Source organism: Neodothiora populina (genome assembly GCF_041146345.1).
Source record: "Neodothiora populina strain CPC 39397 chromosome Unknown canker_contig_14, whole genome shotgun sequence".
NCBI lineage: Eukaryota > Fungi > Ascomycota > Dothideomycetes > Dothideales > Dothioraceae > Neodothiora > Neodothiora populina.
In genome coordinates this window covers 643,406-666,912 of record NW_027191408.1, presented here as the reverse complement: position 1 = coordinate 666,912, position 23,507 = coordinate 643,406, and the positions used below count along the sequence as shown (strand labels likewise).

Sequence of the window (23,507 nt, the reverse complement as noted above, 5' to 3'; positions counted from 1 at the left end):
ACGGCCCTTTTCTTCCGGCCCTTTTCTTCTTCGAGCGCTACCTAATGCACTACTAGCTTTCGTCTCGTAGATGTCGTTGTTCATGTCAAACTCAACAAATAATACCCCACCCTAGCTTGAAAGTCCTGAACTTGTAGCACCTGAACGCCATTACAGACTCCTCCATTCCTCTAAATCTTGTACACAATACCTCCGGAGTACATGATCTTATTCTTATCATTCAGTTCCTCGAGCGCCTGCTCCGCTTCGTCCTTGTCAAAGTGCTCCTCGCCGCCTCTGAGTCTGGCATTCACCGCCGCCACCAAAGGCTCAACATCTGCGGCATCGTTGGCGAACAATGGCCCGTCTATTAATTGACCGAGCGCGGTCTGGAAGACTTGCAGTCTCGCCCCCGAGATGGGTTGCTGGGCTGCCTCTTCGCCATCGTTCGTCGCTTGAGATTCTTCTTGTTCCGATTGAGATCTCAGGAGCTGTGATGCCGGCTGGGACGATGCCATGCTGAACTGCGAAGATGACGGCGGCTGGGTTCCGTTGGCCCCACTCATCACTGCTGTGCGTTGAGTACGTGGCGTGGCAGTATACAAATCGTCCATGTCGTTCGTTGTCTCACACTCGGCGTTGCCACGCGTTGCACGCTGAGCGACTCCCCTCGTACGGCGAGCAGGTGTTCGTGAGGAAGTTTCTCTTCTAGATCCTGCGTTCTCGTCACCGTCCAGGTCGTCGTCAGAAGACTCTGACTCGGATGACATCTCGTCGGAAGCATGCGTCTTTCTCCGCTTACGTCGCTCGTCTGCAACAACCTCTTTGAATAAGGCAAAGCGCAAGATGCCCTCTGCAACCTCAGCGTCCTTCTGCTCGACCCGATTCGACAGTCTGGCCTTGGCGTGTGCGGTAGACAGACGAATAAGTGTCTCGAGAGTACGAGCTGTCATGGGTGAAGTCTTGCGCTGGTTGCTTTCCAATTCATCGTTACGAAGAGCCGAGTAAGTGGTGATGATATGATTGGCAGCTCCAGACGTCAGAACCGGCTTCACTCGAGACTTGGCGTACTGAATGTATTTCTTGATGAATGGTATGCTGAGCACCTCGATCTTCCTCGACGAGCCACGACCGACGGTGACCGTGACACCAGCGTGCAGCATGACGTTGAACTTCTCATAAACTTCTGAGGGACGGTTGGCGTCTGCTTCGTCCTCGAGACCGACACCTAGGGTCTGAGTGGCCTGCTCTCTGACGGGAGCACCTTCCTCAGTGCCCGGTTGTCGGTATCTGTGCATGCGCAAGACATGCTCCGATACCTGACGGTCACGGACGTCCTCGATGTCATCCGTGACAACAAACAGCAAATCGAAACGCGAGAGTAAAGAGTCTGGCAAGGCAATATTGCGGTGAGGATCCTTGTGCGTGTCGTACTGTCCGTAAATAGGGTTGGCCGCAGCGATGACGGAACAGCGTGCATTCAGCGAAGTGTGAATACCCGCTTTGGCAATTGTGACTGTTTGCTGTTCCATGACTTCGTGAATGGCCACTCGGTCGACGTCAGACATTTTGTCGAACTCATCAATACAAACAACTCCACGATCAGCAAGAACCATGGCACCAGCCTCGAGTCTTCGCTCTCCAGTCTCCTTGTCAGACGTTACTGCAGCGGTCAAACCGACACCTGATGAACCACGGCCAGTGGTCGCAATAGCCAGAGGGGCGGTATTGAGCACGAATCGAAGCAGTTGTGACTTGGCTGTAGAGGGATCTCCCACCATCAGGATATTGATGTCACCCCTCAAATGAGTGCCGTTATCGAGGTTTTTCTCCATTCCACCCAACAGCATGAGCAGGATTGCCTTTTTGATGTAGTCGTGGCCATAGATTGAAGGTGCGAGAGACTGAGATAGCAGATCGAAGAGCTTTCGCTGCTTGGAGATTTTGTTGATGTTTCTGATGTCTGTATCCGTAATGGTGGCTTGAGCGATACCGCCTCCTGACTTGGACGAAAGCAAGATTACATTGTTTGCCAGCACAAGTGTGCGAAAGGTTGAGCTCTGTGCGCCAGCATTTCGATTGCCCAGAGAGCGATAGATGCCGACAAGCTGGATACGATCGCCCGGCTTGACGCGATCGACCATGTCGTCGTCCATGATGACGTCGACACTTCGAGGTAATTGTCCAGCAGGAGCACGCTCGGGCATCTCCTGAATGGAAATGGTCTGATGATCGCGGTAGGTGGAGAAGCCATATTCTGTGATGAGAGGGTTGCCGTCGTCGTCTTCTGTAGGATAAACACTGGTGCTAGCGGGGCCGTTTGCAGACATGGTCTGATCCCTGTACTCACGGAAGTGGAAAGACGACTTGTTCTCGTTGTAGTGAACACTCTTGACAACCTTGGGTCGGACGAGAGAGCACTTTGTGACAATTCCCTCGAGGGAGACCATGTGATTGAGATGGATTGAGCTCAGCGTTCGGGGATTGCAAGCGAACTCTCCGAGATTGCCATGGTAGGCACAGTAGTACATGGCGTCTTCATCTGTCTCGTGAGCAGGCCTGTTTCCCAGAGTATTGACGATGTTCTTCAATGCGCGATCGAAGGCTTGCGAGAAGTCAAACGGATTGTTTAGGATGCCATCTGCCAGTTCCCGGCTATGCGTTCGGATCTCATCGAGACTGACCTAGAGTATGAGTGTCAATACGGCTGTCGAAGAGGGCCAGACATCGCAGAGGTAGAGGGTTGGTAGAGGGTTGGTTCCTTACTGGTAGTCTTCTCAAGCCACGATTTAACATCAGCAGGATATCTGCTCTGTAGCTCCGCGCCCTGGGATCATTGGGATCGAGGAACTCCTCAGCGGCTCTTATGCGATCCCTGACGGCCTCATCTCTGAGCTGAAGGCCATCCATGGCGACTCACAGGCCGGTGCAGCAGCGGCTGTGTAGGCGTGTCCGAACGGTGTTGTGTGCAAACAAAGGGGCAGTAGATAAACAAAAAGGTGAATCGCCGAATTGCAGAGACTTTTCACAATTGATCGCGCACGATTGCAGAAATCAGTCCTGGAGTATGTGATGGTCTGCGGAGTGTATGAAAGCAATGGATAGAGAGGGGCCGCCGCAATGTTTTGTTACCCTTCGGCTTTCTACGTAAACGTACCTTAATTACTTCTGCGCTCTCCAATCGATATACCAACGCGTACTAACGCGGTACAGCGCGTCCGCAACGTGTGATTTCGCTTATATGTCCTTTTTGGCTCGAATGACTTGGAAGGATTGACTTGGCACAACGTCAATGTCCGGGGACCTGGGGCTGCACGCGCCTAGCACTATTGCAATTTAGATATAAAGAGTGCTCAGCATCGTTGTACGTGCAGTCGTGCATGGGTTCTCTGTCCTGTGTATGAGGATTGATCGTCATATGTCTATTCTCACTAGTCGAAAATAAGTCTGCCACTTGGAGGACGCTCGCTGCGCCACTGCCCCTTGATCGTGACCGCTGCTGTGGCGGTGGTGGCGACGACATTATTCGTCGTCAGACTTGATCCTCGTCTGTGGCTGTACTGCCTCTGCTGTGGTTTCATATGCGTGGCTATTTGTCAAAGAAGTGGTAGTGCAGGCGAAACTTGACAGCGGGATCGAGTACCCATGACAATGAACGACCTCAATAGAGGATGGAAAACTGGCAAGCATCCTCCAATGGACGTCCGCCGAGTATGACAAGCCTGATTTTGAGTAATTCATAACCGCCGAACAGTTGCATCAGTAAAGGTGAAATCTATCATAATAAGCGAGGTAAGGTACTGTAGTAGTATGGTGCAAGCTCCAGATACAGCAACCGGGCAAAGGCCGACGTCATTGGTAGAGATCGCCTCCCAGATCTTGCTAGCTCTTTCAGGCGTAGCACAGCGTGCAAAGAGTCCAGTCCAGCCAGGCACATTTGAGCCGTCGTACCTACCTAGCCAAGGCCAGGCCCATTATTACGCTACATGCAGTTCTGCTGTACATTGTTTGGTTTTATTAATATTCCACATCTCTTGACTTTTTGAGCCTCTGTTTGGACTTGATATATACGACTACACGCGCGATCTGACCTCTTCGGTCTTGTATTTTCAATTGAGTGATATAGGTGCGGCGATATCTCACGAAACCCAGCTATGCGGATATTTCTACTGCCCATTTCCACGAGGCGAACCTTGATATATTGCGAGCGCGTGCATCAACAACTCGATGGCAAGGGACCTTCGATAGTCGACCGTCTCGTGAACAAGGCGAATTCGACATGGGCGGAATGGGAGTCTGACAAGACCGGATGGAAGAAGAAGTTGACTGTGTATGGAAATGAATATGTTTTCTCACGTATCCCTTTTGAGGAATGGGTATGTTGTAATAATGAAGAATCACACCCCCTCTGCGGGTTGGTTATATTTCAACCCGCTCGAAGAGGCCCGATTGTATCCCCCCAAAGTCTACTGCACTGAAAATTTATAGGGTCTCAAAACACTTCCGTCCAGCACGGCCGATATCAAGATTACCGAGGTGCTTTATCCGGATATGTTCTTGCAAAAGGACAAGGCACCAGGCGTTCTCGAAACTCTTGCCAAAGAAAGACAGAACCTCCATAGGCAGAGAATGTGGTACAGCGTGATTGGACTTCCGTTCGTGCCCACTTAGTCCGTACAGCATGACGCTGGCTCACTCGCTTACTTTCTCTAGACTTACTATTCCTGTTGGAATTTTACCTGTGATACCGAACATACCCGGGTTCTATGTAAGGACGGCGAACGAATAGCTTGACGAGCAGCACTAACTAAGGCTAGCTCACATTCCGCGCATACTCACATTGGAAAGGTAAGGCACTTTAGATCACTTTCCACGAAATACAGTCTAACCAGTGTTCCCAGCTCTTTCTGGTGCTAAGTTCCTACAAGCTCTGTGTGACAAAAGCCTGGTGAAGCTTACACCTTCCAAAACACTGAACCAGATGTACGCAGCTGGGTTGGTGCACCCCACGCGGGAAGTCTCGCGCAATGCAAGGCTGCCCACCGTTGAGGAGGTCAAGGGTGTCGCCCTTGCTTTGGAGATGGAGAAGAAGAACCCCGTAGAGGATGTCATGCTGCTCAGACGCTGGAACGGCAAGCTGCTCGCCGAAAAGTTTGGTCTGCCAGGAATGGAACTGGAGATAGAGCGGGCCGTTGAACAGGTCGAGAAAGACATTACGCAAACCAGGGAGATGAACAGGCGATCATCAAAACCGTCGCAGGAGCGGAAACACCTCTAAAGAGTCTTTCCTTCCCACTCAGATACACCCTCCGCTCTTGCAGTCTTTTTCATGTAGTGCTCGATATCCACTCTCGTCATCTACAACCGCTCGAGATATGGCTTGGTCTTGCGCGTCGACCATCATGAATATTTCCAGAATACCGTACGAGATTCACCGCGCAGTGAATCCACCATCCACAGGCAAGCAAACCTACCACACTATTAGCTCTTTTGACTCCGTCTGGATCTAGTCGGGTAGCTAGACTTACCCCAGTCATCCAGCCGGCATCTTCGCTTGCGAGGAACAACGCCGCCCTTGCGATATCGTCCGGTATCCCTAGCCCTCTAAAAGGGTGTAAACCAATCATTTCTGTTCGTAGCTGTTCGTCTGGTAGGGCACGATTGATTGTTTCAGTAAGTGTAACTAAGACATAGTCAGCGACTTCGCATTCAACATCCTTGCAGGACAACTTGCCTCCGGGACATATAGCATTGACGTGTACTCGATACGGCGCGCAGTCCATGGCTACTGCTCGAGTCAAAGCCGTGACAGCGCCCTTGGATGCGCTGATACTGACTTTGTTCTCCGCTCCCACCATGCCATAGACTGATCCAATATTGATGATCCACCCTCGATCGCCGTTGCGATGAGGTGCTTGGTTACGCATCTCTGCCGAAGCGTACTTACATCCGAGGAAGACCCCTCGGGTATTGACCCGTTGTGTCAGGTCGAAGACGTCCTCATCTGCCGCCCAGATCGGTCGAGGGTCGAAAGCTTCAATGGCTATCCCAGCATTGTTGACGAATCTGGTATAGCGACATGTAAGTCTGCAAGTTTCTGCATGGCCTCCTATGGTATGGACGCTACGCACATGTCCAAGCGGCCGTATTCGTCGACAGTCCTCCGCACTAGATTCCGCATATCTTGAGCGTTGCTTACGTCAGTCCTGATGTAGAGCCCGTCGGTCAACTCGGTTGTCGTGTTGGATATCACTCCATCCTCGACTTGATCCGAGGTAGTTTCACGGATGTCTGCGCAAACTACGTGCGCGCCTTCGTGAGCGAAAAGGATTGCTACCGCCCGTCCAATGCCTGAGGAGGCGCCGGTGATGCTACGATTGTCAGTCACTCGACCCACGATGCAGCTTAGTCCCAGCGCTCACACTGCAACCTTATCCTGTATGCGACCAGGCGGTCCTCCCGCCGACTGGTGATTCGACCACCTGTCCATGACTTAACAAGCTGCCTTATTCCGAATGAAGCGCAGTCGTAAGTGTCGATAAATTGGCCAGAGGTAGGCAGGTTGCGGCTTAAATCAAAAGCTCGGAGACGAATACACTGGCAAGTTGACCAAAACTATATATTCGTTGCACCACACGCTCCTCCGAGTAGAGAATTGCCGTAAGGACGTGAAGGTTCATCGGAGTACAGCCCGCGAGATCTTAATATGAAAGCCTGAAACGAAAATGACGGCAAGGAGCTTTGGTTGATCGTGTCGGAGAATCCGCAAGAGAAGAAAGTAGCTGCAAGGGACTGGCCGGACATGTAAGGAAAGAAGCAGCCAGCCCAGGACATGCTTCGCTTCGCCCTTGCAGGACACGCGGAGGCACCAGCGTCATGCTGGGTCTTGACGAGCTGTCAGCTTTCTGGTCAAAGAGAATTCGTTCAATGAGGATCTTTTGTCAATTGAACAAGCCTCGGTACAAAGAAGTGGACAACCATAAGGTGACTTGTTGCTCCACAGATACCGTGTCAAGCATCTGAGGCGCGATCGGGTGGGTACGGTACATTGAAAGGGACACCTTGGCAAAAGGTTCCCTCACTCGACAGACAGACTCGAGATTGTAGATTGTTCTGGCTCGCAAAGAACCAGCACTGTGTGGGGGGTGAGCCAACGCACAAACGTATGAGTAGTGAACAGAAGGAAGGTCCATGAAACAGTGCGGACCACGGGATGCTGGGTGGCGTAGCTCCCAAAATGGGTTTGTGATTGGGGATTGAGGCGGTATGATCGACCGGCATTTCATGGCACGCACACAAGTACATTGCATGCATCGATAGGTGGTCACAGGTGGGTTGATCATGTACAGCACAGTACAGTACCGTACGTTCAAGGAACCTGTTTCCTTGGAACCCTTGCACGGGTAGTGTCATCGGACAGAAGTCTAAAGATATGAGGCTATTGCCTTTTCCCATCGCCAATCCTTGATTTCCCATCTTACTCGCATGAGGTTGCGTCTGGGCTGCTGCTGGGCCTCAATATGGAAGTAGCACATACTCGTGATCAACATTCCCGGAAAGCATGTCGTATTGCTGCCTTATTGTTTCACACATAGACTTTCCACTGCTCGAGGATCTTTCCGGAGGCCCTATGACTCTTACGGGTACAAGATACTATGGTAAACGTACTTCCTGGTTCAATACAATACCTGTCGTCGCAGACGGTCAACGGGTCCGAGCATGTAGACTGCCATCGACATGCCCGAGCCCTAACAGACGAAGACACCAAGACTGTAGCTGACCATGGTTCCTTGTGGATGTGCCTTTAGCACAACCAAGATTGCTCCTTTGTATTCAAATGGGGTATCAAGGCCAAGCACTCGTCTTGATATCACTTGAAACTCGGCTTGAATGTACCTCCTTCGAAAGCTGTGACAGCTCAGCATTGTTACGATAGAGCTACTGCAGGAAGCGATCGAGGCCCAGGTGCTGTACTGTAAGATCCCAGCAGCCAAGCGTAGAGGATTGACAAGCCCTTAGATTGCGATACGACAAACGATAATTATCGCTTTGTGTAATTAGTAAGTACAAGAAATTATGTGATCCATCGATTATGAAGAGCAGTACCTCATAACCAGGATTTATGGAGAATCTCTGCTAATTGTTGTCTATTTCGCTTAATCGGGGCCCGATAAGCGACGAGCATGCATGGAGCGCTTTGGGTATACGGATACTGGATCAAGGCAATAGTGTATAATTAAGTACCTTTTATGTATCAAACGGAAGCACATCTTATGAGGACATACGGGAACTGGCGTTTATGTTTCATCTAGTCGTACTAGCCATGAGTTTATCGTATTCGTGGGACAAACAGTTGATGCTATTCACTGATCGTATCATTATTCCCGATCTTCTTCTCATTATTGGACGTATCGGTAGAGGTGCGCTCTACGTGATGCAAAGCAACCATGATAGAGTAGTTTCGAGCTCCAGCGTTCGCAGTCTGGTTCGCTCGTATATTGGGGCTGAATTTCGCCGTCTTTGCGCGTACCAGTGTAAGCCCGGGAGATAGTCCCCGCTAAGTTCGGTAGTACGAAAATAATGGCCGACTCGCTGTTTTGACATGCCGACTGTATGGACATCAATACGGAGATGCGATACTTGTAACAGGATCCGTCCATGGAGTAAAGATCCACTCTACCCGTGCCGTACATTGATCATTGTTTGATGATCTTGGCGGAACATTCAGTCGCGGTGCTTGGAACTTGCTCATTTACGGCTCGAACAGCGAACCATCATCGTTCTGCCTTACATGTTAGTTCAATACAACTTGATTCAATTGCGCATTGATATCGCATCATGCTTTTGCATCGTCTCACTACGTGCTCACAAGTTTCTGGGCTAGTCCTAAGGGAAGAGATGTGAATGTCAGATAGCTATCCGACTATTTCCTAATAAGCGCTCCCGTGGGCCGGGCCATCTCTGTGAGCTCGCTCGCTGTAGGCTGCCCAAGTCCGCGATAGCGACAGAACCGAGCCGAACAAGTTTCGCATCCCTTGCCTACCTTAAGGAGCGATCGGATACAAGGCCCGAGACACCCGGCAAAGTCATCCGGTGCATAGGGCTTGGGTTGTACCTTCCCATCGCAAATCGTTGATGCCGTTTTGTGCTGTAGCGTCGTCACAAACTTGGTTGACTAAGCGCGAAGTGACTACACGTCGGGAACGAATGATCAGCAGCACTACCTGTGTTCGCATACGAACCAGAACGCCGTGGCTCCTTGATCGACTACGAACGGCAAATGCAAGGCGTATTTGATAGCCAAGCTTAAAATGCGATTGCATCGAGTCAGTAAAGGCTTGACGTGTTTTAGATTCTGCTATGTGCACGAAGCATAGTATACCACCAGAGTCTAAAGTCAGCTTCGCTTTTGTTGCGCTCTTGTATGTGTTCTTCGAGTACTACTAACTCGTAGTGGACTGAGCTATTGTACCGACCTAGTGTAGTGGAGGGTGGATAATAATTAATGCCAAAGTCCTTCACTCAACTCTCGAGGTGAGGAAGACGCCCATACTCAAAGCACCTGGCTGGCCGAAGATAAGATACCATACTGACCCACGCCGCGTGTCCTGAACCTTGCTCTGCAGGGGTTTGTTGTCTTGGTATCGCAACTTGGAAGGCCTCGATACATGTGTACTTGTATTTAAGATGAAGCCCCATACTATACAGTGCCTGCCAACGATGAAGAAGCACTAGAAGAATGCAACGCCCCACAAAGCCTATCGCTAGCAGGGTACTGTCAGAGGGTACGATCCGATAGACGGGTGAAATCATCGTCGTGGTTTGAGTTGAGGTGCATCGTGGACTGCAATGTCAGTTAATTTGACAGTTTGAGTCACGGGCATGTCGTTGACCAAAGCATACAGTATCAGCCTCACAACCCACAATCGCGTATGGCGTGGTCATCTCCTTCTGCTCATATGAGTAGTGGCCAACACCTCCGAACTAACGACAATAATGCGAGGTGCAGTACGATGGCATGTGGGGGAAAGTGACTTTCTTCCATCTGATCTCGATTCTCTCGTACTTCTTCCGTGTTGCCGAGATTCCGCATATGGAGTTATACTTGCATGCCACATCTACTTTGTACGGCATACTTGTATCTTGGTCGGCTAAACGGCCCCCAGACAGCTAAGGTATGAACGCATGCTGTGATGTGCGATGCAACCATACTGTGCCACTGCTAACTGCACAGCATAACCCGCTTGCAGTGGGTCTAGTCACAAGGACAACAGGTTGACAGTAGCGAACGCGCGAACACAGGTATTAGGCTTGCGTGTCCTAGCGTAAGTTCGCGATAGGCTACACCATCATAAGCATTCTTCAGTAACTAGAGTGAGTGTTGTTTCTTGTATATTGCTCGGATGTCGCTCACGACACCTTCGTAGAGTCATGAAGCAGGCCGACAGGCAGCTTGGCTGGAAACAGCAGTTCGATGAAGTGTTCTCTGCTTCCTTTTGCTAGCGATGACCATGCACAGATGCTTTCCAGCGCTTGCGACGCTTCCAGAACTTTGGTTCTGAACACGGCAAATGCATGCATGTCTAGTGGAGCCGCTCATAGAGCCGCGCCTTGAGTATACTATAGCCTCAGGACCAGCACGTTCATACATAACCAAGGCAGGTCCGCGCGCATCAGCTTACTTCAGCAAACTTTACCATAACCTGCCGACCTTGGTCCTGCACTGTGCATCACGCATAACAAGTGGCTACTATCATGCGGACTACCTCATCCCCCGAAGGTTTGTTCTATATAGCGATCTGATGCAGTCAAGGAAACAGGATTTCTTGACAGCTGCGCAAGCATCGGCAGCCAAAGAGAAGGCCCATGGAAGCGATGCAATGACTTATCTCATTGCCTGGACATGTTGTAAGACTGGGTCGAGTGGACAGGACAACAGCTTCGATTGTCGGCCGGTCAATAAGGACCATCCTCGGCCTGGGCCTCGCCACAGCCTTTCCGATCTCTGCACCAGATGCACGCACACACAAAGTCTTCGATCTGGTCAAAAAGAAAAAACCAGAGTGATGGACAGTAAGTCACTTGATAGACGTGATCGTTGCGCTCGGACAACAACAAATCTCTGAGAAGGCCGATGTGCTACTTACTGTCCACTATCCAGACAACCTTTCGTGACTATCAAGTGATGATGTTGCCTTGCTCGACATGTGTTCTTCTCTCCCCGTGCCTCCCAGCAGTCAACTTCCACTACTCTTCTACTCAAAGCGGTAACCTCTGGAATTGCTTGCAGCGCGGATGATTCTCATGGTTCCATAATTGCGGTGAGGATGAAATGTTGCAGATGTGACTACATCTCAACCCTCTCAGAAAACATCATCTAGACTAAGGTACTCAGACATCGTCCTTCCAACCTAGCAGGTGATAACATCACCATTACCTCTCTGTGCACATGCATACATCTCAATCCCCGACCAGAGTCAAAAGACCTGTCCAGTAAATACCTAGACTTGGAAGGACATGAGACAGACAACCACGATACGACTGATTAGTTACTTACCAACTCGTACATGTCGACTGCGTTTCTCTGAGCTTAAGCGTGGAGACATACTGTTTCTCTCTCCCTCTTCTCGACTGACCCAGTTCTTGAATGACCGAGTAAGACACCTCGTTCACACTCTACGATTCGTCCAAGTGACTGAAAGAGCAAACAAAATGTACCCAACGATTCGATTGATGTTCTACTCCAACAGTGAGAAACCAAGACCCTTGTCCTACCCCAATGCCTTTGGAACAACAAACGCTTCTTTTCCAATCGAGACGCAAGAGATGCAGTGATCTTGCCCTTGCCCTTGCCCTGCCATGTCCTGCCATGTCCTTCCCGCGCGCCGTCCTTCCTGTATGCCATAGTGAAAACCCCTTCCACCCCAATTCCAAAAAGTGCAAAGATGAAAGAAGATAAAAACCCGAGTGATGTAGATTCCGAGCGGCCATTACTGTACTGTGACACCAGCCCTGCCTCCGCCACCACCACCACCAACAGCGCCCCTCGCACCGACTTTCATGCCCACCCACCCCCTTCTCTGACGCCCCGTGCGTCCCCGTCCGAGCCAGTTGTACTTTAGAGCCTGCGTCAGTCTCTCGATGATGCCCTGGCCGTGATCGCCCGTCTGCACGCTCGCGAGCACACTGACGCACTGCAGCATGCGCGCGACGGTCTCGGTGATGTGCGCGGGATCAGCGAGGGGGACAGGAGGCGAGGGTTGAGGTGGTGCGGAGGTGCGAGCGGGGTATGCGCTTGGAAAGGGCAGGGGGGGCTGGGAGAGGGGAGAGGGGAGGTGCGGGAGGGAGGTGCCGAAGGAGCCAGCGGAGGTGTTTGAGGTTGCGCGCGAGCGCGAGTGGGTTTGGCTCAAGACGCCGCCGCCGCCACCGCCGCCGCCGCCTGAGGAGCTCGAGGCTGCGTCGAGGGTCGAGGTTTGGGAGTTGAAGCTGCTCAGCCGGGGCGAGAGGCTGCCTCCTGTGCTGGGACGTTCGGCGCCGCTGGTTGCGGAGTTGGAAATGCCCCTGCTGCGGGATTTGTAGTCTGGTGGAGAGGATATCGTTGCAGGGGATGGCTCGGTCTTGATGCTGTCCAGGGAAAGCCGTGAGAAGATGGCCATCAGGCTGTCGTGCTTGGGTAAGACCACCGTGTCACGGAAGATGATAAGAGTGATGCGCCGCACATCGAGCTCTTCGCCTAAAGAAGGTGATTTGATGGTATCTCCTGAACTCGATGGTCGTTCGTCGCTTCTGAATCCGTCCTCGGGGGCAAAGCCTCCCCAAAACTCTGCGGCCTCGCGTGGAGACATGATGGTTCCCTGTCCCCGGAACTCCAGGTCCAAAGGCAAAAATACAGCTTGGATGAATGGAAGTATGGTGCCGAATACTGTCACCCACATCTCGACAAGCTTCGGAACAAGTCTTTCATCAGGTACACCACGTAGAGTCTGTGCTAGAGATGAGAAGCCTGTCAGTAGCAGCTCGCGAAGATCCTCTATGAGAATCACAGGTGCACGTTTCTGAATGCATCGACGAACATGAACAGCAACGAGGAGATTGAAATCTTCAATCGGAGTGCGCAGGTCCTCGCCCTCGAATATGTTCAAAAGTCGCGCCTTCAGCAGTGGCCAGGCATCGTCCGCGGTGATCCCAGTGAGGCCCATAGAGGTGCCAATGTTACCGAATGCGATAGCTGATATCGTGGGAGCTTGCTCCAAGCTCGGCAATGAGAAAACGCTGGACGACATGCCAGTGGGCGGGCCCAGTATGGAGCTGGAGTCGAGACTGCTCGGGCCGAGGAACTCAGTCCGAGACTCGTCGTACTTTGACAAGTTCGCCGAAGAGTTTGATATCACAGGCGTCAAAGCCGAAGCAGATGCCGCCGCAGCCTTGCCTTCTTTCTTCTTCTCGCGCAAGGCCCGGCCGCCATGTCTCAAATCGAGCCCACTTACAGATTTAGAGAAGCCGGGTGATGACGGTGCGAAAGAATACAAAGACTGAGGTGCAGATGGGTCTACAGCTTGCGAGTTGGATGAAGCGGAAGAAAGGGGCAAACTCCGGTGTTCGGCGCTCTCTTTTAGTTTTTGTTTTTGTCGAGACAGGAAATGATGGTGGCGATGCTTTTCTTTGTCCTTTTCCAAACCGTTAGATCCGGGGACAAGTGTAGAGGTAGAAGCATTGGCCGACGAGTACAGAGACGTAGCGCCCGAAGATGGCAAAGTCTCTCCAAGGCTGGTAGTAGACATGTTAGGGAACGGCGACCGCAGGTTTGCGATGCCACGACTCGGAGATGGCAGCGATGGCTGCTTCTTTTCGCTGTCCTTCGACATTCCGGAAATGGCTATGTTTTTTGGTTTCGAGAACAGCTTCATGTTCATCTTGGAGCGTTCTTTTGTCTTCGCTTCCTGCATAGGCACATTGGCTGGTAGCGGCGGAGCTGGGGGTGGTGGCGGCTGCCGCACCTCCAGCGGTGTCGCAGAAGATATGTTAGAGTCGGCAGTTTGAGGGTTAGGTGATGGCAAAGGACTGCGAGGGAAAGCAGCATTGGCAGCGGAAGTAGCGGCGAGATGCCTACCTCCAACGCTGCCGTTGGCATAGCCCATATAGCCCGGACCTGCCGTAGCTGCTGCAGCGATATTGATTGGTGAAGGCACACGTCGGGTAGTCTGGTGGCCTGATGCAGTGTTGATGGGAGCAAGGGAACCTGCAGACCGCTTTCTCTCCTGCTGACCAGGTGTGACATGCTGCATTGCCGCCTGGGCAGCGATTTGGGAAGCGGACAGGCCTCCCGCATTCACCGAGGATGCATGCGGCAGCGATGGTTCGAAAAATCCCTGTGAATGCTGACGAGGACGATGACCGAGATGCATACCAGAAATGGGAGGCGAACGCATTCCACTATCGACCGAACCTCGAGGAGTCGGTCTGGAAAAGTTCTGGAGACTGCTTGAGCTTGCTGACGGCCCTCCGGCAGTGGCAGGCCTCGTCGCCGGCTGCACGCTTGGGTGGCGCTTCTGCATTGTCAGTTCGCCAACGGAAGAACCAGCAGAGGCATTAGAAAGTGAAGAAGTGCTACGATGTGTTGCTCGTGACACGGTGGAAGTTGTCCTGGGACCCCCTGGCGACTGAGGACGCGGTGGGGGCCTCAGATTATTGCTATTTGTACCATTCATCATGACGAGTACTCTAGGAACAAGACCACGTCCACGTCGACATCCATTTCAGGTGCATCAGCCGCACATTAATTTCTAATCCAAAAAGCAAGGCCAGTTCTGTGTTAGACACTAAGTCCAGAGGATACACACAAGATGAGAGGCTATGGAAATTATTCGGTCTTCCAGATGATCCCCAATAATAATGTCCTGAAACCGTACAGTGGCTAACGAGGTACTGTACCTTGCTGTACAGGCACTGAGTGAGATGTCGCAGCACCGGCGTCATCGGGCCGAGGCTGGCAAGGGTTTCCGAAGGGATCTTGTGGACCCTGACTGTACTTTTAGCTCCAATTACTGTATCTTATACCAAAATTATAGCACGGTCCAGCTATATCACCATATCATCATCATATCTTATACCTTACACTGACCTTACTCCATCAACCATTACCCTCTACCAAATCACCTGCACCATCAACCAATCGACCTCATAATGTCAACCCCGGCCTCGCTGACAGCAAGCTACGCCTCGTCAACAACAACCCAAACCTTCGCCCTTGCCCTGCCCTCCCCTCCCACCGCCGACTCCGTGACCGAGAAAACAGCCTTCATCTGCTCGGTGCGCAGCCACGTGTCTCAAATGCAGGACGACATCAATGGTTTTCTGACGGAGAAGATGGAGGAGGACAAGTTGCAGGAGGCGGTCGCTTCGTTGGATAGTGCGGGGCTGCAGAGGAAGAAGAAGGCGAGTCAGAGGGACGAGAAGAGGGAGGAGGAGATGTATGGCGAGGAGGATGTGGGGGAGGAGTGATCTTCTCATTGGTTCATCTTCATCATCATCGTTGTCACGACTTCCTACGGCTAGCTTCTGGCTGGATCGGACGAAGCCATCTTCCGCTCTGCTCGCCCCCATGGGGAGGACTGGACGCTGTCCATTCGCGAAGAGCTCGCGACAGAGGTCATCGAGCGGCTCTTCATGATTCTCTCAAAAGACGTGCATACGCCCGGGTCTCCCACATCCACGAGGAGTTTGTGCACGCATGTCGGACACCGACAAATCGGACAGAGACTACGGACCTCCGACTCCAGACACTTCGATCGCGAGAACACAACATATCGCTATCATATGCTTCCAGGTATATATAGGGCTTATATGCACTATCTCTATACAACTCGTTGCATGAATCGACTTTCCGAACATTATAACATTACAGCTCAATTTCGGGCGAACATGCTCACTTCGCTTCTCTCTGTAGCCACAGGTCTGCTACTCTCATATGTACTGCTCGCGCTTTTCTAAAATCCAACAGCGATCATCAATCCGTATCCTAGGGTTATGATGACCGCGTATGCCATTATGGAGGCCGGGATACCTCTGGTCAAAAAGTGCTTGACCTGAAGGTAGCGACGGCCGGTGTTGGGCTCTTCCATCATGATGGCCGCTGTGTCGTTGTTAGCACTACTTCGTGTATAGAATATGAATAATCACACTTACTCATATTGGGGAATCCACTCGTAGGAAGTCCCATGGCAGCCGAAGCCATGAGGACGCTGGCCATGACCAGGAGGTTTGGGTGAGGCTCGCTCATCGACTGTCCGACTTGTTGAACCAGAGGCAGCACAATCAGTGCGGCCACGGTGTGACTGATGAAGGTGGCTACCACACCAATGAGCGCCGCGAAGACGCACATGACGCCGTACAGGCTGAGTTGCTCAACGCGACTCGTGATGGCCTCGGCGATGGTGTGCAGCAACCCAGACGAATTCACAGCCTTGCCGAGAGCAAGACCGCCGGCAGCCAGGATGATGATTGTCCACAAGAAGTTGTTGAAGTCTTCCTTGGTAAGAATGCCGGTGCCGAAGAAGAGCACAATGGGAATGATTGCGATGACTCCCATGTCTCCGAATATGGGCTCCAGTTGATGACTGACACACCAGAGTGCGATGGTAAGGAGAGTGACAATGCTGATGAACCATTGGACTCCGGTGAACTTATCCTTCATGGGTCGGATAGGCACAATCGTGGTGTTTCGGCCAGGCTGGAAAGTGACAAGTAAGAGCACCCAAATCATGAGAATGCTGATGATACAAACAGGCAGTGCAATGAAAAACCAGATACCCCAGCCTGGTGCAGGCGACATGTTCTGCAGGGCGATGAGATTCTGAGGAGAAGCAATAGGCGAGGCGGCGCCCCCCATGTTGGATGAAAGAGCTATTCCCAGCAGCAACGCTTTCGACATGTCCGAGTCGGCCGGCAGATTACGGAGGATAGGCTTAGACTGTGTTAGCCATTGAAAGAGGAAAAAAAAAGGTGAGGACTCACTTGAATAATGGAGAAGCAAAGCACTGGTGCTGCAACATTGCTGATCCACATACTGGCGAACATGGCGACGAACATGCTAGTGATCAGAACAGTCCTAGGCTTGGTGCCAGCTTTGCTCAGCACGAAAGTCGCCATCATCTTCGCAATGTTATACTTGGAGAGGGCTGCGGCTATCGTAAAGCCTCCAAGAAGAAGCATGATTACTGGGGTCCACATGGCAGAGAAGACGTAAGAAGCGGCGGCTTTGGATTCGAGGCGGCGGTGAGGCTCAGTGTCGGAACGCACGACGCGCAGAACAACGGCGAGGAAGGGGATCACTAGAGAGGTCACGAACAGAGGGATAGCCTGATCATCGCGGTCAGCTCAAGTCAGAAACAGAAGAATAGTCGTTCATGGATTACCTCGGTGGCCCACAGCAGACTGACGAAAACAACTAGGGCCAGGCAGTTCTGCTGCTCTGGCTTTTCCATGATACGAACGGTCAAAAGGACGGCAAAGATCACAATGATGGTGACAAGGATGTAGAAAGTGGCGGACAGGAGGAATCGCGGGCATCTGTATCTTCCAATAGGCGTCGAGACCTCCTTGGTACTGCTCTCGGGCTCGTCGCCCTGCAGCCTTGCATTCCCACGATCGTCACCTCCGAGCATGGTCTGGCGGATGCCCATGTTGGCCGCCTGGGCCTTTCTCTCAATACCGATCATCTCTCTCCACACAGTGTTGCGCTCCCACACCACATGCTCTCGGAGATGCAGTCTGAGCTCGCGACGGGCGATCTGAATGTCGCCATTGGTGACAATGTCAGCATATGCCTGCTCGATCTTCTCGATGTTCCCGTTCAGGTGGTCGAGGGTCTCCTGTAAGAAGGGGTAGGCTGGATCAACATGAGCCTTGATGTAAGAGCTCTTGAGTTTCCTGTCGACAATCTTATCGTATTTCTTCAGGACTTTGGAAAAGCCAGTCTTGTTGAGCTGAATGAAAGAGCGCAATTCGCAAAGGTTGACGTAAAGGCTGACCGCACGTTTCTTGAGTGTGACACCCTCGTTGTACATGATATCAAGAGCCTGCTCATCAATGTCATCCGAGGTACTGGGTCTTCGTCTGGACACGGTGTCGAGATTCGAGCTCGCAGTCATGTCGTACGGATTGTGTTCGTGAGACCTCGTCTTTCGCAGCGCAGACCTCTCGTTGGCGTCATCGTCACTCTCCCCCTCTTCCTCGTCGATGTTGTCCTGAGACCGGGTGATGGTGCTTGACCTGCGCTTCTTGCCCAGATTGAAGCTCTTGAAGATGCTGCCGGATCTGAACTTGGCCAATGGCGGCCGCCTGCCGTCCTGTGAAGCCTCTCCATCTTGATCTGCCTCGTATTCCTCTTCGTCCTTGAGCAGCGCGTCTATCTCACCGTAGATCTCGAGTTCTTTCAACTGGTAGAAGGTGCAGATCTTCTCCAGATCGTGATCGAGAGCCTTGGAGAAGACTTTGTCGGGATCATCGTTGGGACCGTCCAGCAACGGAGACGACTCGGCATCCTGGGCGGTGTCCGGCTTTTGATGCACTTGCTTCTCGAGCTGATATATAAGTTTCTTGAGATTGCTGTAGGAGATGTAGTGACTGGACCAATCGGGCACGGCGTTGAATTGGATGCTGTGAGAGAACTTCATCTCGATCTCCTCAAGAAGCGCACGTAGCTTCTCTTCCCGACGCTGCGATCTTCGAGAGGCACCCTGGTGTGCGACGGTGGCTGCGGTTGACCGAGCTAGGGCGGAAGCAGGGAGTTCGATTAGCTCAATACTCGCAGGAGTATGATGCGAAGGTGTCGGCTGAGGTGAATGTCGATTCAGGCCTTCCAGATTGAAAGTGTGTCGCGTCGAGTCGACCGAGGCAATATTCGAAGCTGCCTACTGTACAATTGGAACAGAAAAGCCCTTCAGCCCTTTTTTTCCCTCGAGTATCAAGGTACAGTACAAGACTCGCGAGCGGGAGCGACTTGAAAATAAGCAAGGGGATCGCAAGCGACGGCTTCGATAAGACGGGTACCGGGACAGATCAAGCGAATGCCCTGCATAGACGCGCCAATGCGGTCAAATCGGTTGTATGGCTAGGACAGGGATATATAGGTGACTGTATATTAGGATCTAGGTTGTGGGCGTATGGTTGTTTGACAGATCAGCCAGTCCGAAGCATCACTATACGCCGATCATGTGATATATAATGTTATGTTGTATACAGTATGTATCTTGTCTGAACAGTCAGGTTGTTGTCAGGAAGGCTACAGCATAGGTACTGCCGGAAGCTCAACAGCTGGAGTCAAGATACGACGCCATTAGTCGACAAGCCTTGGCTATCCGGAAGACCCATCAGAAATCACCCACTCTTGACATCCTCAACGGCCTGATATTCCCACTGATGTCAAGTGGGTGCGTCCGTGCCCCAATCCTCCACGGGACATCTCCAACAAAGACGAGATGGAGTCGACCCAATTAAAAGGCAGTCATTATTACTGTGCAGACGTGATTACTTGACCCTGGATCTGGGAATCGAAGATCATCTCTAGGCGCGCAGATGGACCCGTGACTATGGCTTGCAAGGTCGAAATCTATCTCAACATCAAAGTGACTACTATGCGACAGCTTGTTTCATAATTTCGCATGCACATTGTTTGATTATGTTCTCAGCTGTACCACAAAAGACGCGAGTTCAGAATACCTCAGCAAGGTGATGTACCGTCGCTAGGCCAGCTAGCTAGGCCGCATTTTCAAATCTGTCATTCACCATCGGGATTGAGAAGCATGTCTTCTTCTGATCTCATATCCTCCACAGCATCGTGGCTTGGCTCCTCAGCAACATGCGCGAGCTCTACTTCTGCTTCTACATCATCATCGTGGTCGTTCGATGTTACTGGCTCCTGTAGCTCAGGATCGACCTTCGTGCCCAGGTCTATGTCATCCAGGAATCTCCTTCCACTGAGCCTCTCGGGCAGATACTCCTGCTGTACCTTTCCATCGAGATAGTGCGGATTGTACTTGTACTCTTTGCCATAGCCGAGTTCCTTCATCAGCCTTGTTGGCGCATTGCGGAGATGGATCGGAATAGGTAAGCCAGCAACACCGGGCTCTGCCAATGCAGCGTACGCTGCATTCATGCCACGGTATGCTCTTGTGCTTTTCGGTGCCAAAGCCAGTGCCACAGTGCAATGAGCTAAGTTGATCCTGCACTCTGGCATTCCAATCGTCTCGCATGCTTGATATGTGGCGGTGGCAAGCGAAAGAAGGGAGTTATCTGCCAGACCAACATCTTCGGATGCTACCACCACCATCCGCCGTGCTATATAGCGCGGGTCTTCTCCACTTTGCAGCATGCGAGTCAGATAGTACAGACTTGCATCAGGATCCGAGCCACGAAGAGATTTGTGGAAGGCGCTGATGGTATCGTAATGTTGATCCCCGGCGCGATCGTAGACCAAAGTCTGGGTCAGTGCGGACTTGATCGCATCAAGTGTCATGTCCGGTCGTCCCGAAAGATCCAATGCCAATGAGAGTAGATTCAAGGCCGTCCGTGCATCTCCGTCTGCAAATGTAGCGAGATAGCGAACAAGTGTGTGGTCGTCACTCTCCATCAATGACAACGACTGAGGGCTCACACTCGACTCTTGCTGCAATGCTCTTCTCAATATCGCGAAGACGTCCTCGTCGGTGAGCTTTGCCAAAGTGAACGTACGACAGCGCGAGAGGAGAGCGTTGACGACCTTGAAACTGGGATTTTCTGTTGTTGCGCCAATAAGCGTGATGGCGCCAGATTCCACGGGAGCAAGAAAGACATCCTGCTGTGATTTTGAGAAGCGATGGATCTCGTCGCAGAATATGATTGTCTTCCTGCCAGTCAATGACAGTTCGTTCTTGGCCTCTTGGAAGAGTTTCTTGCATTCGGCAACACCAGTGGAAGTGCTGTTGATCTCGACGAAGCGCGTCCCGGCAGTTTGGGCGATGAGGCGCGCAATTGTGGTCTTGCCAGTGCCAGGTCCACCCCATAGGATCATTGAGGGCACTCGGTCGGTCTCGATGAGAGAGCGCAAGACTCCAGATGGTCCAACTAGGTCTTGTCCATAGACTTCATCCAATGTGCGCGGTCTCATGCGCTCGGCCAGTGGTGCAGCTTTTTCGAGATTTGCGGAGGTCTTCAGCTTCTTTGGTGCTGGTGCTGGTGCAGGTGCGGGCGTGGGCACAGGCGCATTCGGGGTCTCTTCCTTGACTCCATCATGGATGGGGTCAAAAGCGTGAGGTCTCTTCAAGGATGCAGCGGGAGTCTGCGAAGCCCTCGGCTGAGTGATGGCTTGTTGAGAAGATGGTGTACCATGTGCAGAAGTTGTGTTTCTCTTGCCGTTGGGTGTCTGAAAGAAGTTTGCGACTTGCGATGGTTTTGGCAAGAAGCCATTCTGCGACTGCTGCTGCTGCTGCTGCTGATTTGGTGCAGGCGCTAGGGCGGTTTCATGGTAGTCAAGACATGACGAATCAATGTGTCTGTTTATGTTGACTTCCTTGACTGGCTTGCAGCAGATGGGACAGTCAACAACGGCGGGTGCAGACATCTGATGACCATCGTGTACAAATAACGTCAGTTAAGTCAATATACAGCAAGAAACGCGGGATGGAAGACGCGATGCTCGGCAAACACTGAAGCTACGTTAAGCTGAGCTACAGTAAGGTACCTTATCTTACAATGATGATACACAGATACCTCACTCAGCCTATCAGATACTTGTATATCGCCTATATCGGACCTTCTTGCGTGATGACGTGCTCTGCTATCGCGGAGATAAATTGGAAAAACATCTGGGGAAGTGATTATCGACGAACCTACCGAGGGGCTTTGATGACTCGTCATGAAGAGCGTGTGTAGCAATACCATCATTCTACGACCTTCTCTTCTCTTGACGAGGCCCGCCTACACCGTCTCACGCCCTGTGTTCTTGTCGTCTAAACGCCCATTCACTCACACAGCAATGGTGAGAGGAGATCCCTACAAGCCAGCGGCGCGTGTCGCCGGCCAGAAACAAGATGTGTGGACCATCGTCAACGAGGCAGCCGCTGCCTCACCTGTGCAGCCAATCGTGAACATGGGACAGGGTTTCTTCGGCTACAACCCACCAGGGTTTGTCGTGAATGCAGCAAAGGGAGCGCTGGACAGAGTCGAGTGTAACCAGTATTCACCCACCAAGGTTCGTTTCATCGTCTTTCATTTTCTACTTACCTGGCTGACAAATGCTCAAAGGGCCGTCCGAGGCTCAAGAAGGCCATTGCGGATGCCTACACTCCCTTCTTCGGACGAACACTCGATCCCGAGAAGGAAGTCACCATCACCACCGGCGCCAATGAGGGTATGCTCTCGGCCTTCATGGCCTTCATCGAGCCCGGCGACGAGGTCATCGTCTTCGAGCCGTTCTTCGATCAGTACATCTCCAACATCCAGATGGCAGGCGGCAAGATTGTGTACATTCCACTGGACCCGCCCGCCCGTGGAGCCACGGAGAACACGTCGGCCGCAGAGTGGACGTTGGACATGGCCAAGCTGGAAGCAGCCATGACGGACAAGACGCGCATGATCGTGCTCAACACCCCCCACAACCCCATCGGCAAGGTCTTCCACAAGGACGAGCTGCGAGCCATCGGCGACCTGTGCGTCAAGAACAAGGTCATCATCTTGTCCGACGAGGTCTACGATCGTCTGTACTACGTCCCCTTCACGCGCATCGCCACGCTGTCTCCAGAAATCGCCGACCTGACGCTCACGGTCGGATCCGGCGGAAAGAACTTTTATGCAACTGGGTGGCGCGTCGGCTGGCTCATCGGACCCGAGCATCTGATCAAATATGTCAGCGCCGCGCACACGCGCATCTGCTACAGCAGCGTGAGCCCGCTGCAGGAGGCCATGGCCATCGGCTTCGAAGAGGCCGACAAGCACAACTTCTGGGATGAGACCAAGCAGGAGATGAAGGCCAAGATGGACCTGTTCAACGGCATCTGGAAGGAGCTCGACCTGCCCTTTTCCGACCCGGAAGGCGGCTACTTTGTGCTCGTCAATCTTGCCAAGGTCAAGCTACCGGCTGACTACCCTTTCCCTCCCCACGTCGCCAGTCGCCCGAGAGACTTCAAGCTGAGTTGGTTCTTGATCATGGAGCTCGGCGTCGCCGCCATTCCACCTACCGAGTTCTTTACTGATGACAATGCCCACATCGTCGAGGACTGGTTGAGGTTTGCCGTATGCAAGGAGGACTCTGTGCTCGAGGAGGCCAAGAACAGACTCAGGGGGCTCAAGAAGTTCATACAATGATACTGCTACCACGTAATACACAACTGAAAGAGAAAAAAGTGATCATGAATGCACCATTATCGCCAGAGAAAGCCAAAGACCTCGGTCCCTTTTTCCATCTGTCTTGTCTAATCTTAGTCCCCAAAAGTAATGAACGAAGAAGCAGAATAATATCTATACGAATGGGTGATAAAACAATCCAACTCCTG

General features: G+C 52.0%; 7 protein-coding genes across 10 annotated transcripts; 3 read left to right on the top strand and 4 right to left on the bottom strand.

Annotated features, from left to right (window-relative positions):
• Positions 1–170: 170 nt before the first annotated feature.
• On the bottom strand, positions 171–2,889 carry AAFC00_002186 (uncharacterized protein; the record flags this gene model as incomplete). The annotated part of the gene is made up of 2 exons (XM_069341471.1): positions 171–2,663; positions 2,746–2,889. The coding sequence occupies 2 exons, from the start codon at positions 2,887–2,889 to the stop codon at positions 171–173; spliced, it is 2,637 nt and encodes an 878-aa protein (XP_069201551.1).
• A 1,244-nt stretch (positions 2,890–4,133) lies between these two features.
• On the top strand, positions 4,134–5,257 carry AAFC00_002185 (uncharacterized protein; the record flags this gene model as incomplete). Its single annotated transcript, XM_069341470.1, has 5 exons — positions 4,134–4,355; positions 4,468–4,634; positions 4,693–4,747; positions 4,797–4,827; positions 4,881–5,257. 5 exons carry the CDS (start codon positions 4,134–4,136, stop codon positions 5,255–5,257), a joined length of 852 nt encoding a protein of 283 aa, XP_069201550.1.
• Positions 5,258–5,410: 153 nt separating this feature from the next.
• On the bottom strand, positions 5,411–6,469 carry AAFC00_002184 (uncharacterized protein; the record flags this gene model as incomplete). 2 transcript variants are annotated; one of them, XM_069341469.1, is made up of 5 exons in its annotated part: positions 5,411–5,449; positions 5,508–5,662; positions 5,714–6,045; positions 6,111–6,350; positions 6,402–6,469. In XM_069341469.1, the coding sequence occupies 5 exons, from the start codon at positions 6,467–6,469 to the stop codon at positions 5,411–5,413; spliced, it is 834 nt and encodes a 277-aa protein (XP_069201548.1). The 2 variants fall into 2 exon arrangements, with proteins under 2 accessions (XP_069201548.1, XP_069201549.1); XM_069347985.1 differs by having other exon boundaries at positions 5,508–6,045.
• Positions 6,470–15,162: 8,693 nt separating this feature from the next.
• On the top strand, positions 15,163–15,480 carry AAFC00_002183 (uncharacterized protein; the record flags this gene model as incomplete). The annotated part of the gene is made up of 1 exon (XM_069341468.1): positions 15,163–15,480. The coding sequence occupies one exon, from the start codon at positions 15,163–15,165 to the stop codon at positions 15,478–15,480; it is 318 nt and encodes a 105-aa protein (XP_069201547.1).
• A 485-nt stretch (positions 15,481–15,965) lies between these two features.
• AAFC00_002182 (uncharacterized protein) lies at positions 15,966–18,653 on the bottom strand (the record flags this gene model as incomplete). The annotated part of the gene is made up of 4 exons (XM_069341467.1): positions 15,966–16,111; positions 16,165–16,942; positions 16,993–17,337; positions 17,394–18,653. The coding sequence occupies 4 exons, from the start codon at positions 18,651–18,653 to the stop codon at positions 15,966–15,968; spliced, it is 2,529 nt and encodes an 842-aa protein (XP_069201546.1).
• Positions 18,654–19,756: 1,103 nt separating this feature from the next.
• On the bottom strand, positions 19,757–21,577 carry AAFC00_002181 (uncharacterized protein; the record flags this gene model as incomplete). Of its 2 annotated transcripts, none has more annotated exons than XM_069341466.1 (1): positions 19,757–21,577. In XM_069341466.1, one exon carries the CDS (start codon positions 21,575–21,577, stop codon positions 19,757–19,759), a length of 1,821 nt encoding a protein of 606 aa, XP_069201544.1. The 2 variants fall into 2 exon arrangements, with proteins under 2 accessions (XP_069201544.1, XP_069201545.1); XM_069341465.1 differs by having other exon boundaries at positions 19,757–21,028.
• Positions 21,578–21,871: 294 nt separating this feature from the next.
• On the top strand, positions 21,872–23,319 carry AAFC00_002180 (uncharacterized protein; the record flags this gene model as incomplete). Of its 2 annotated transcripts, none has more annotated exons than XM_069341464.1 (2): positions 21,872–22,207; positions 22,261–23,319. In XM_069341464.1, 2 exons carry the CDS (start codon positions 21,872–21,874, stop codon positions 23,317–23,319), a joined length of 1,395 nt encoding a protein of 464 aa, XP_069201543.1. The 2 variants fall into 2 exon arrangements, with proteins under 2 accessions (XP_069201543.1, XP_069201542.1); XM_069341463.1 differs by having other exon boundaries at positions 21,992–22,207.
• Positions 23,320–23,507: the final 188 nt, after the last annotated feature.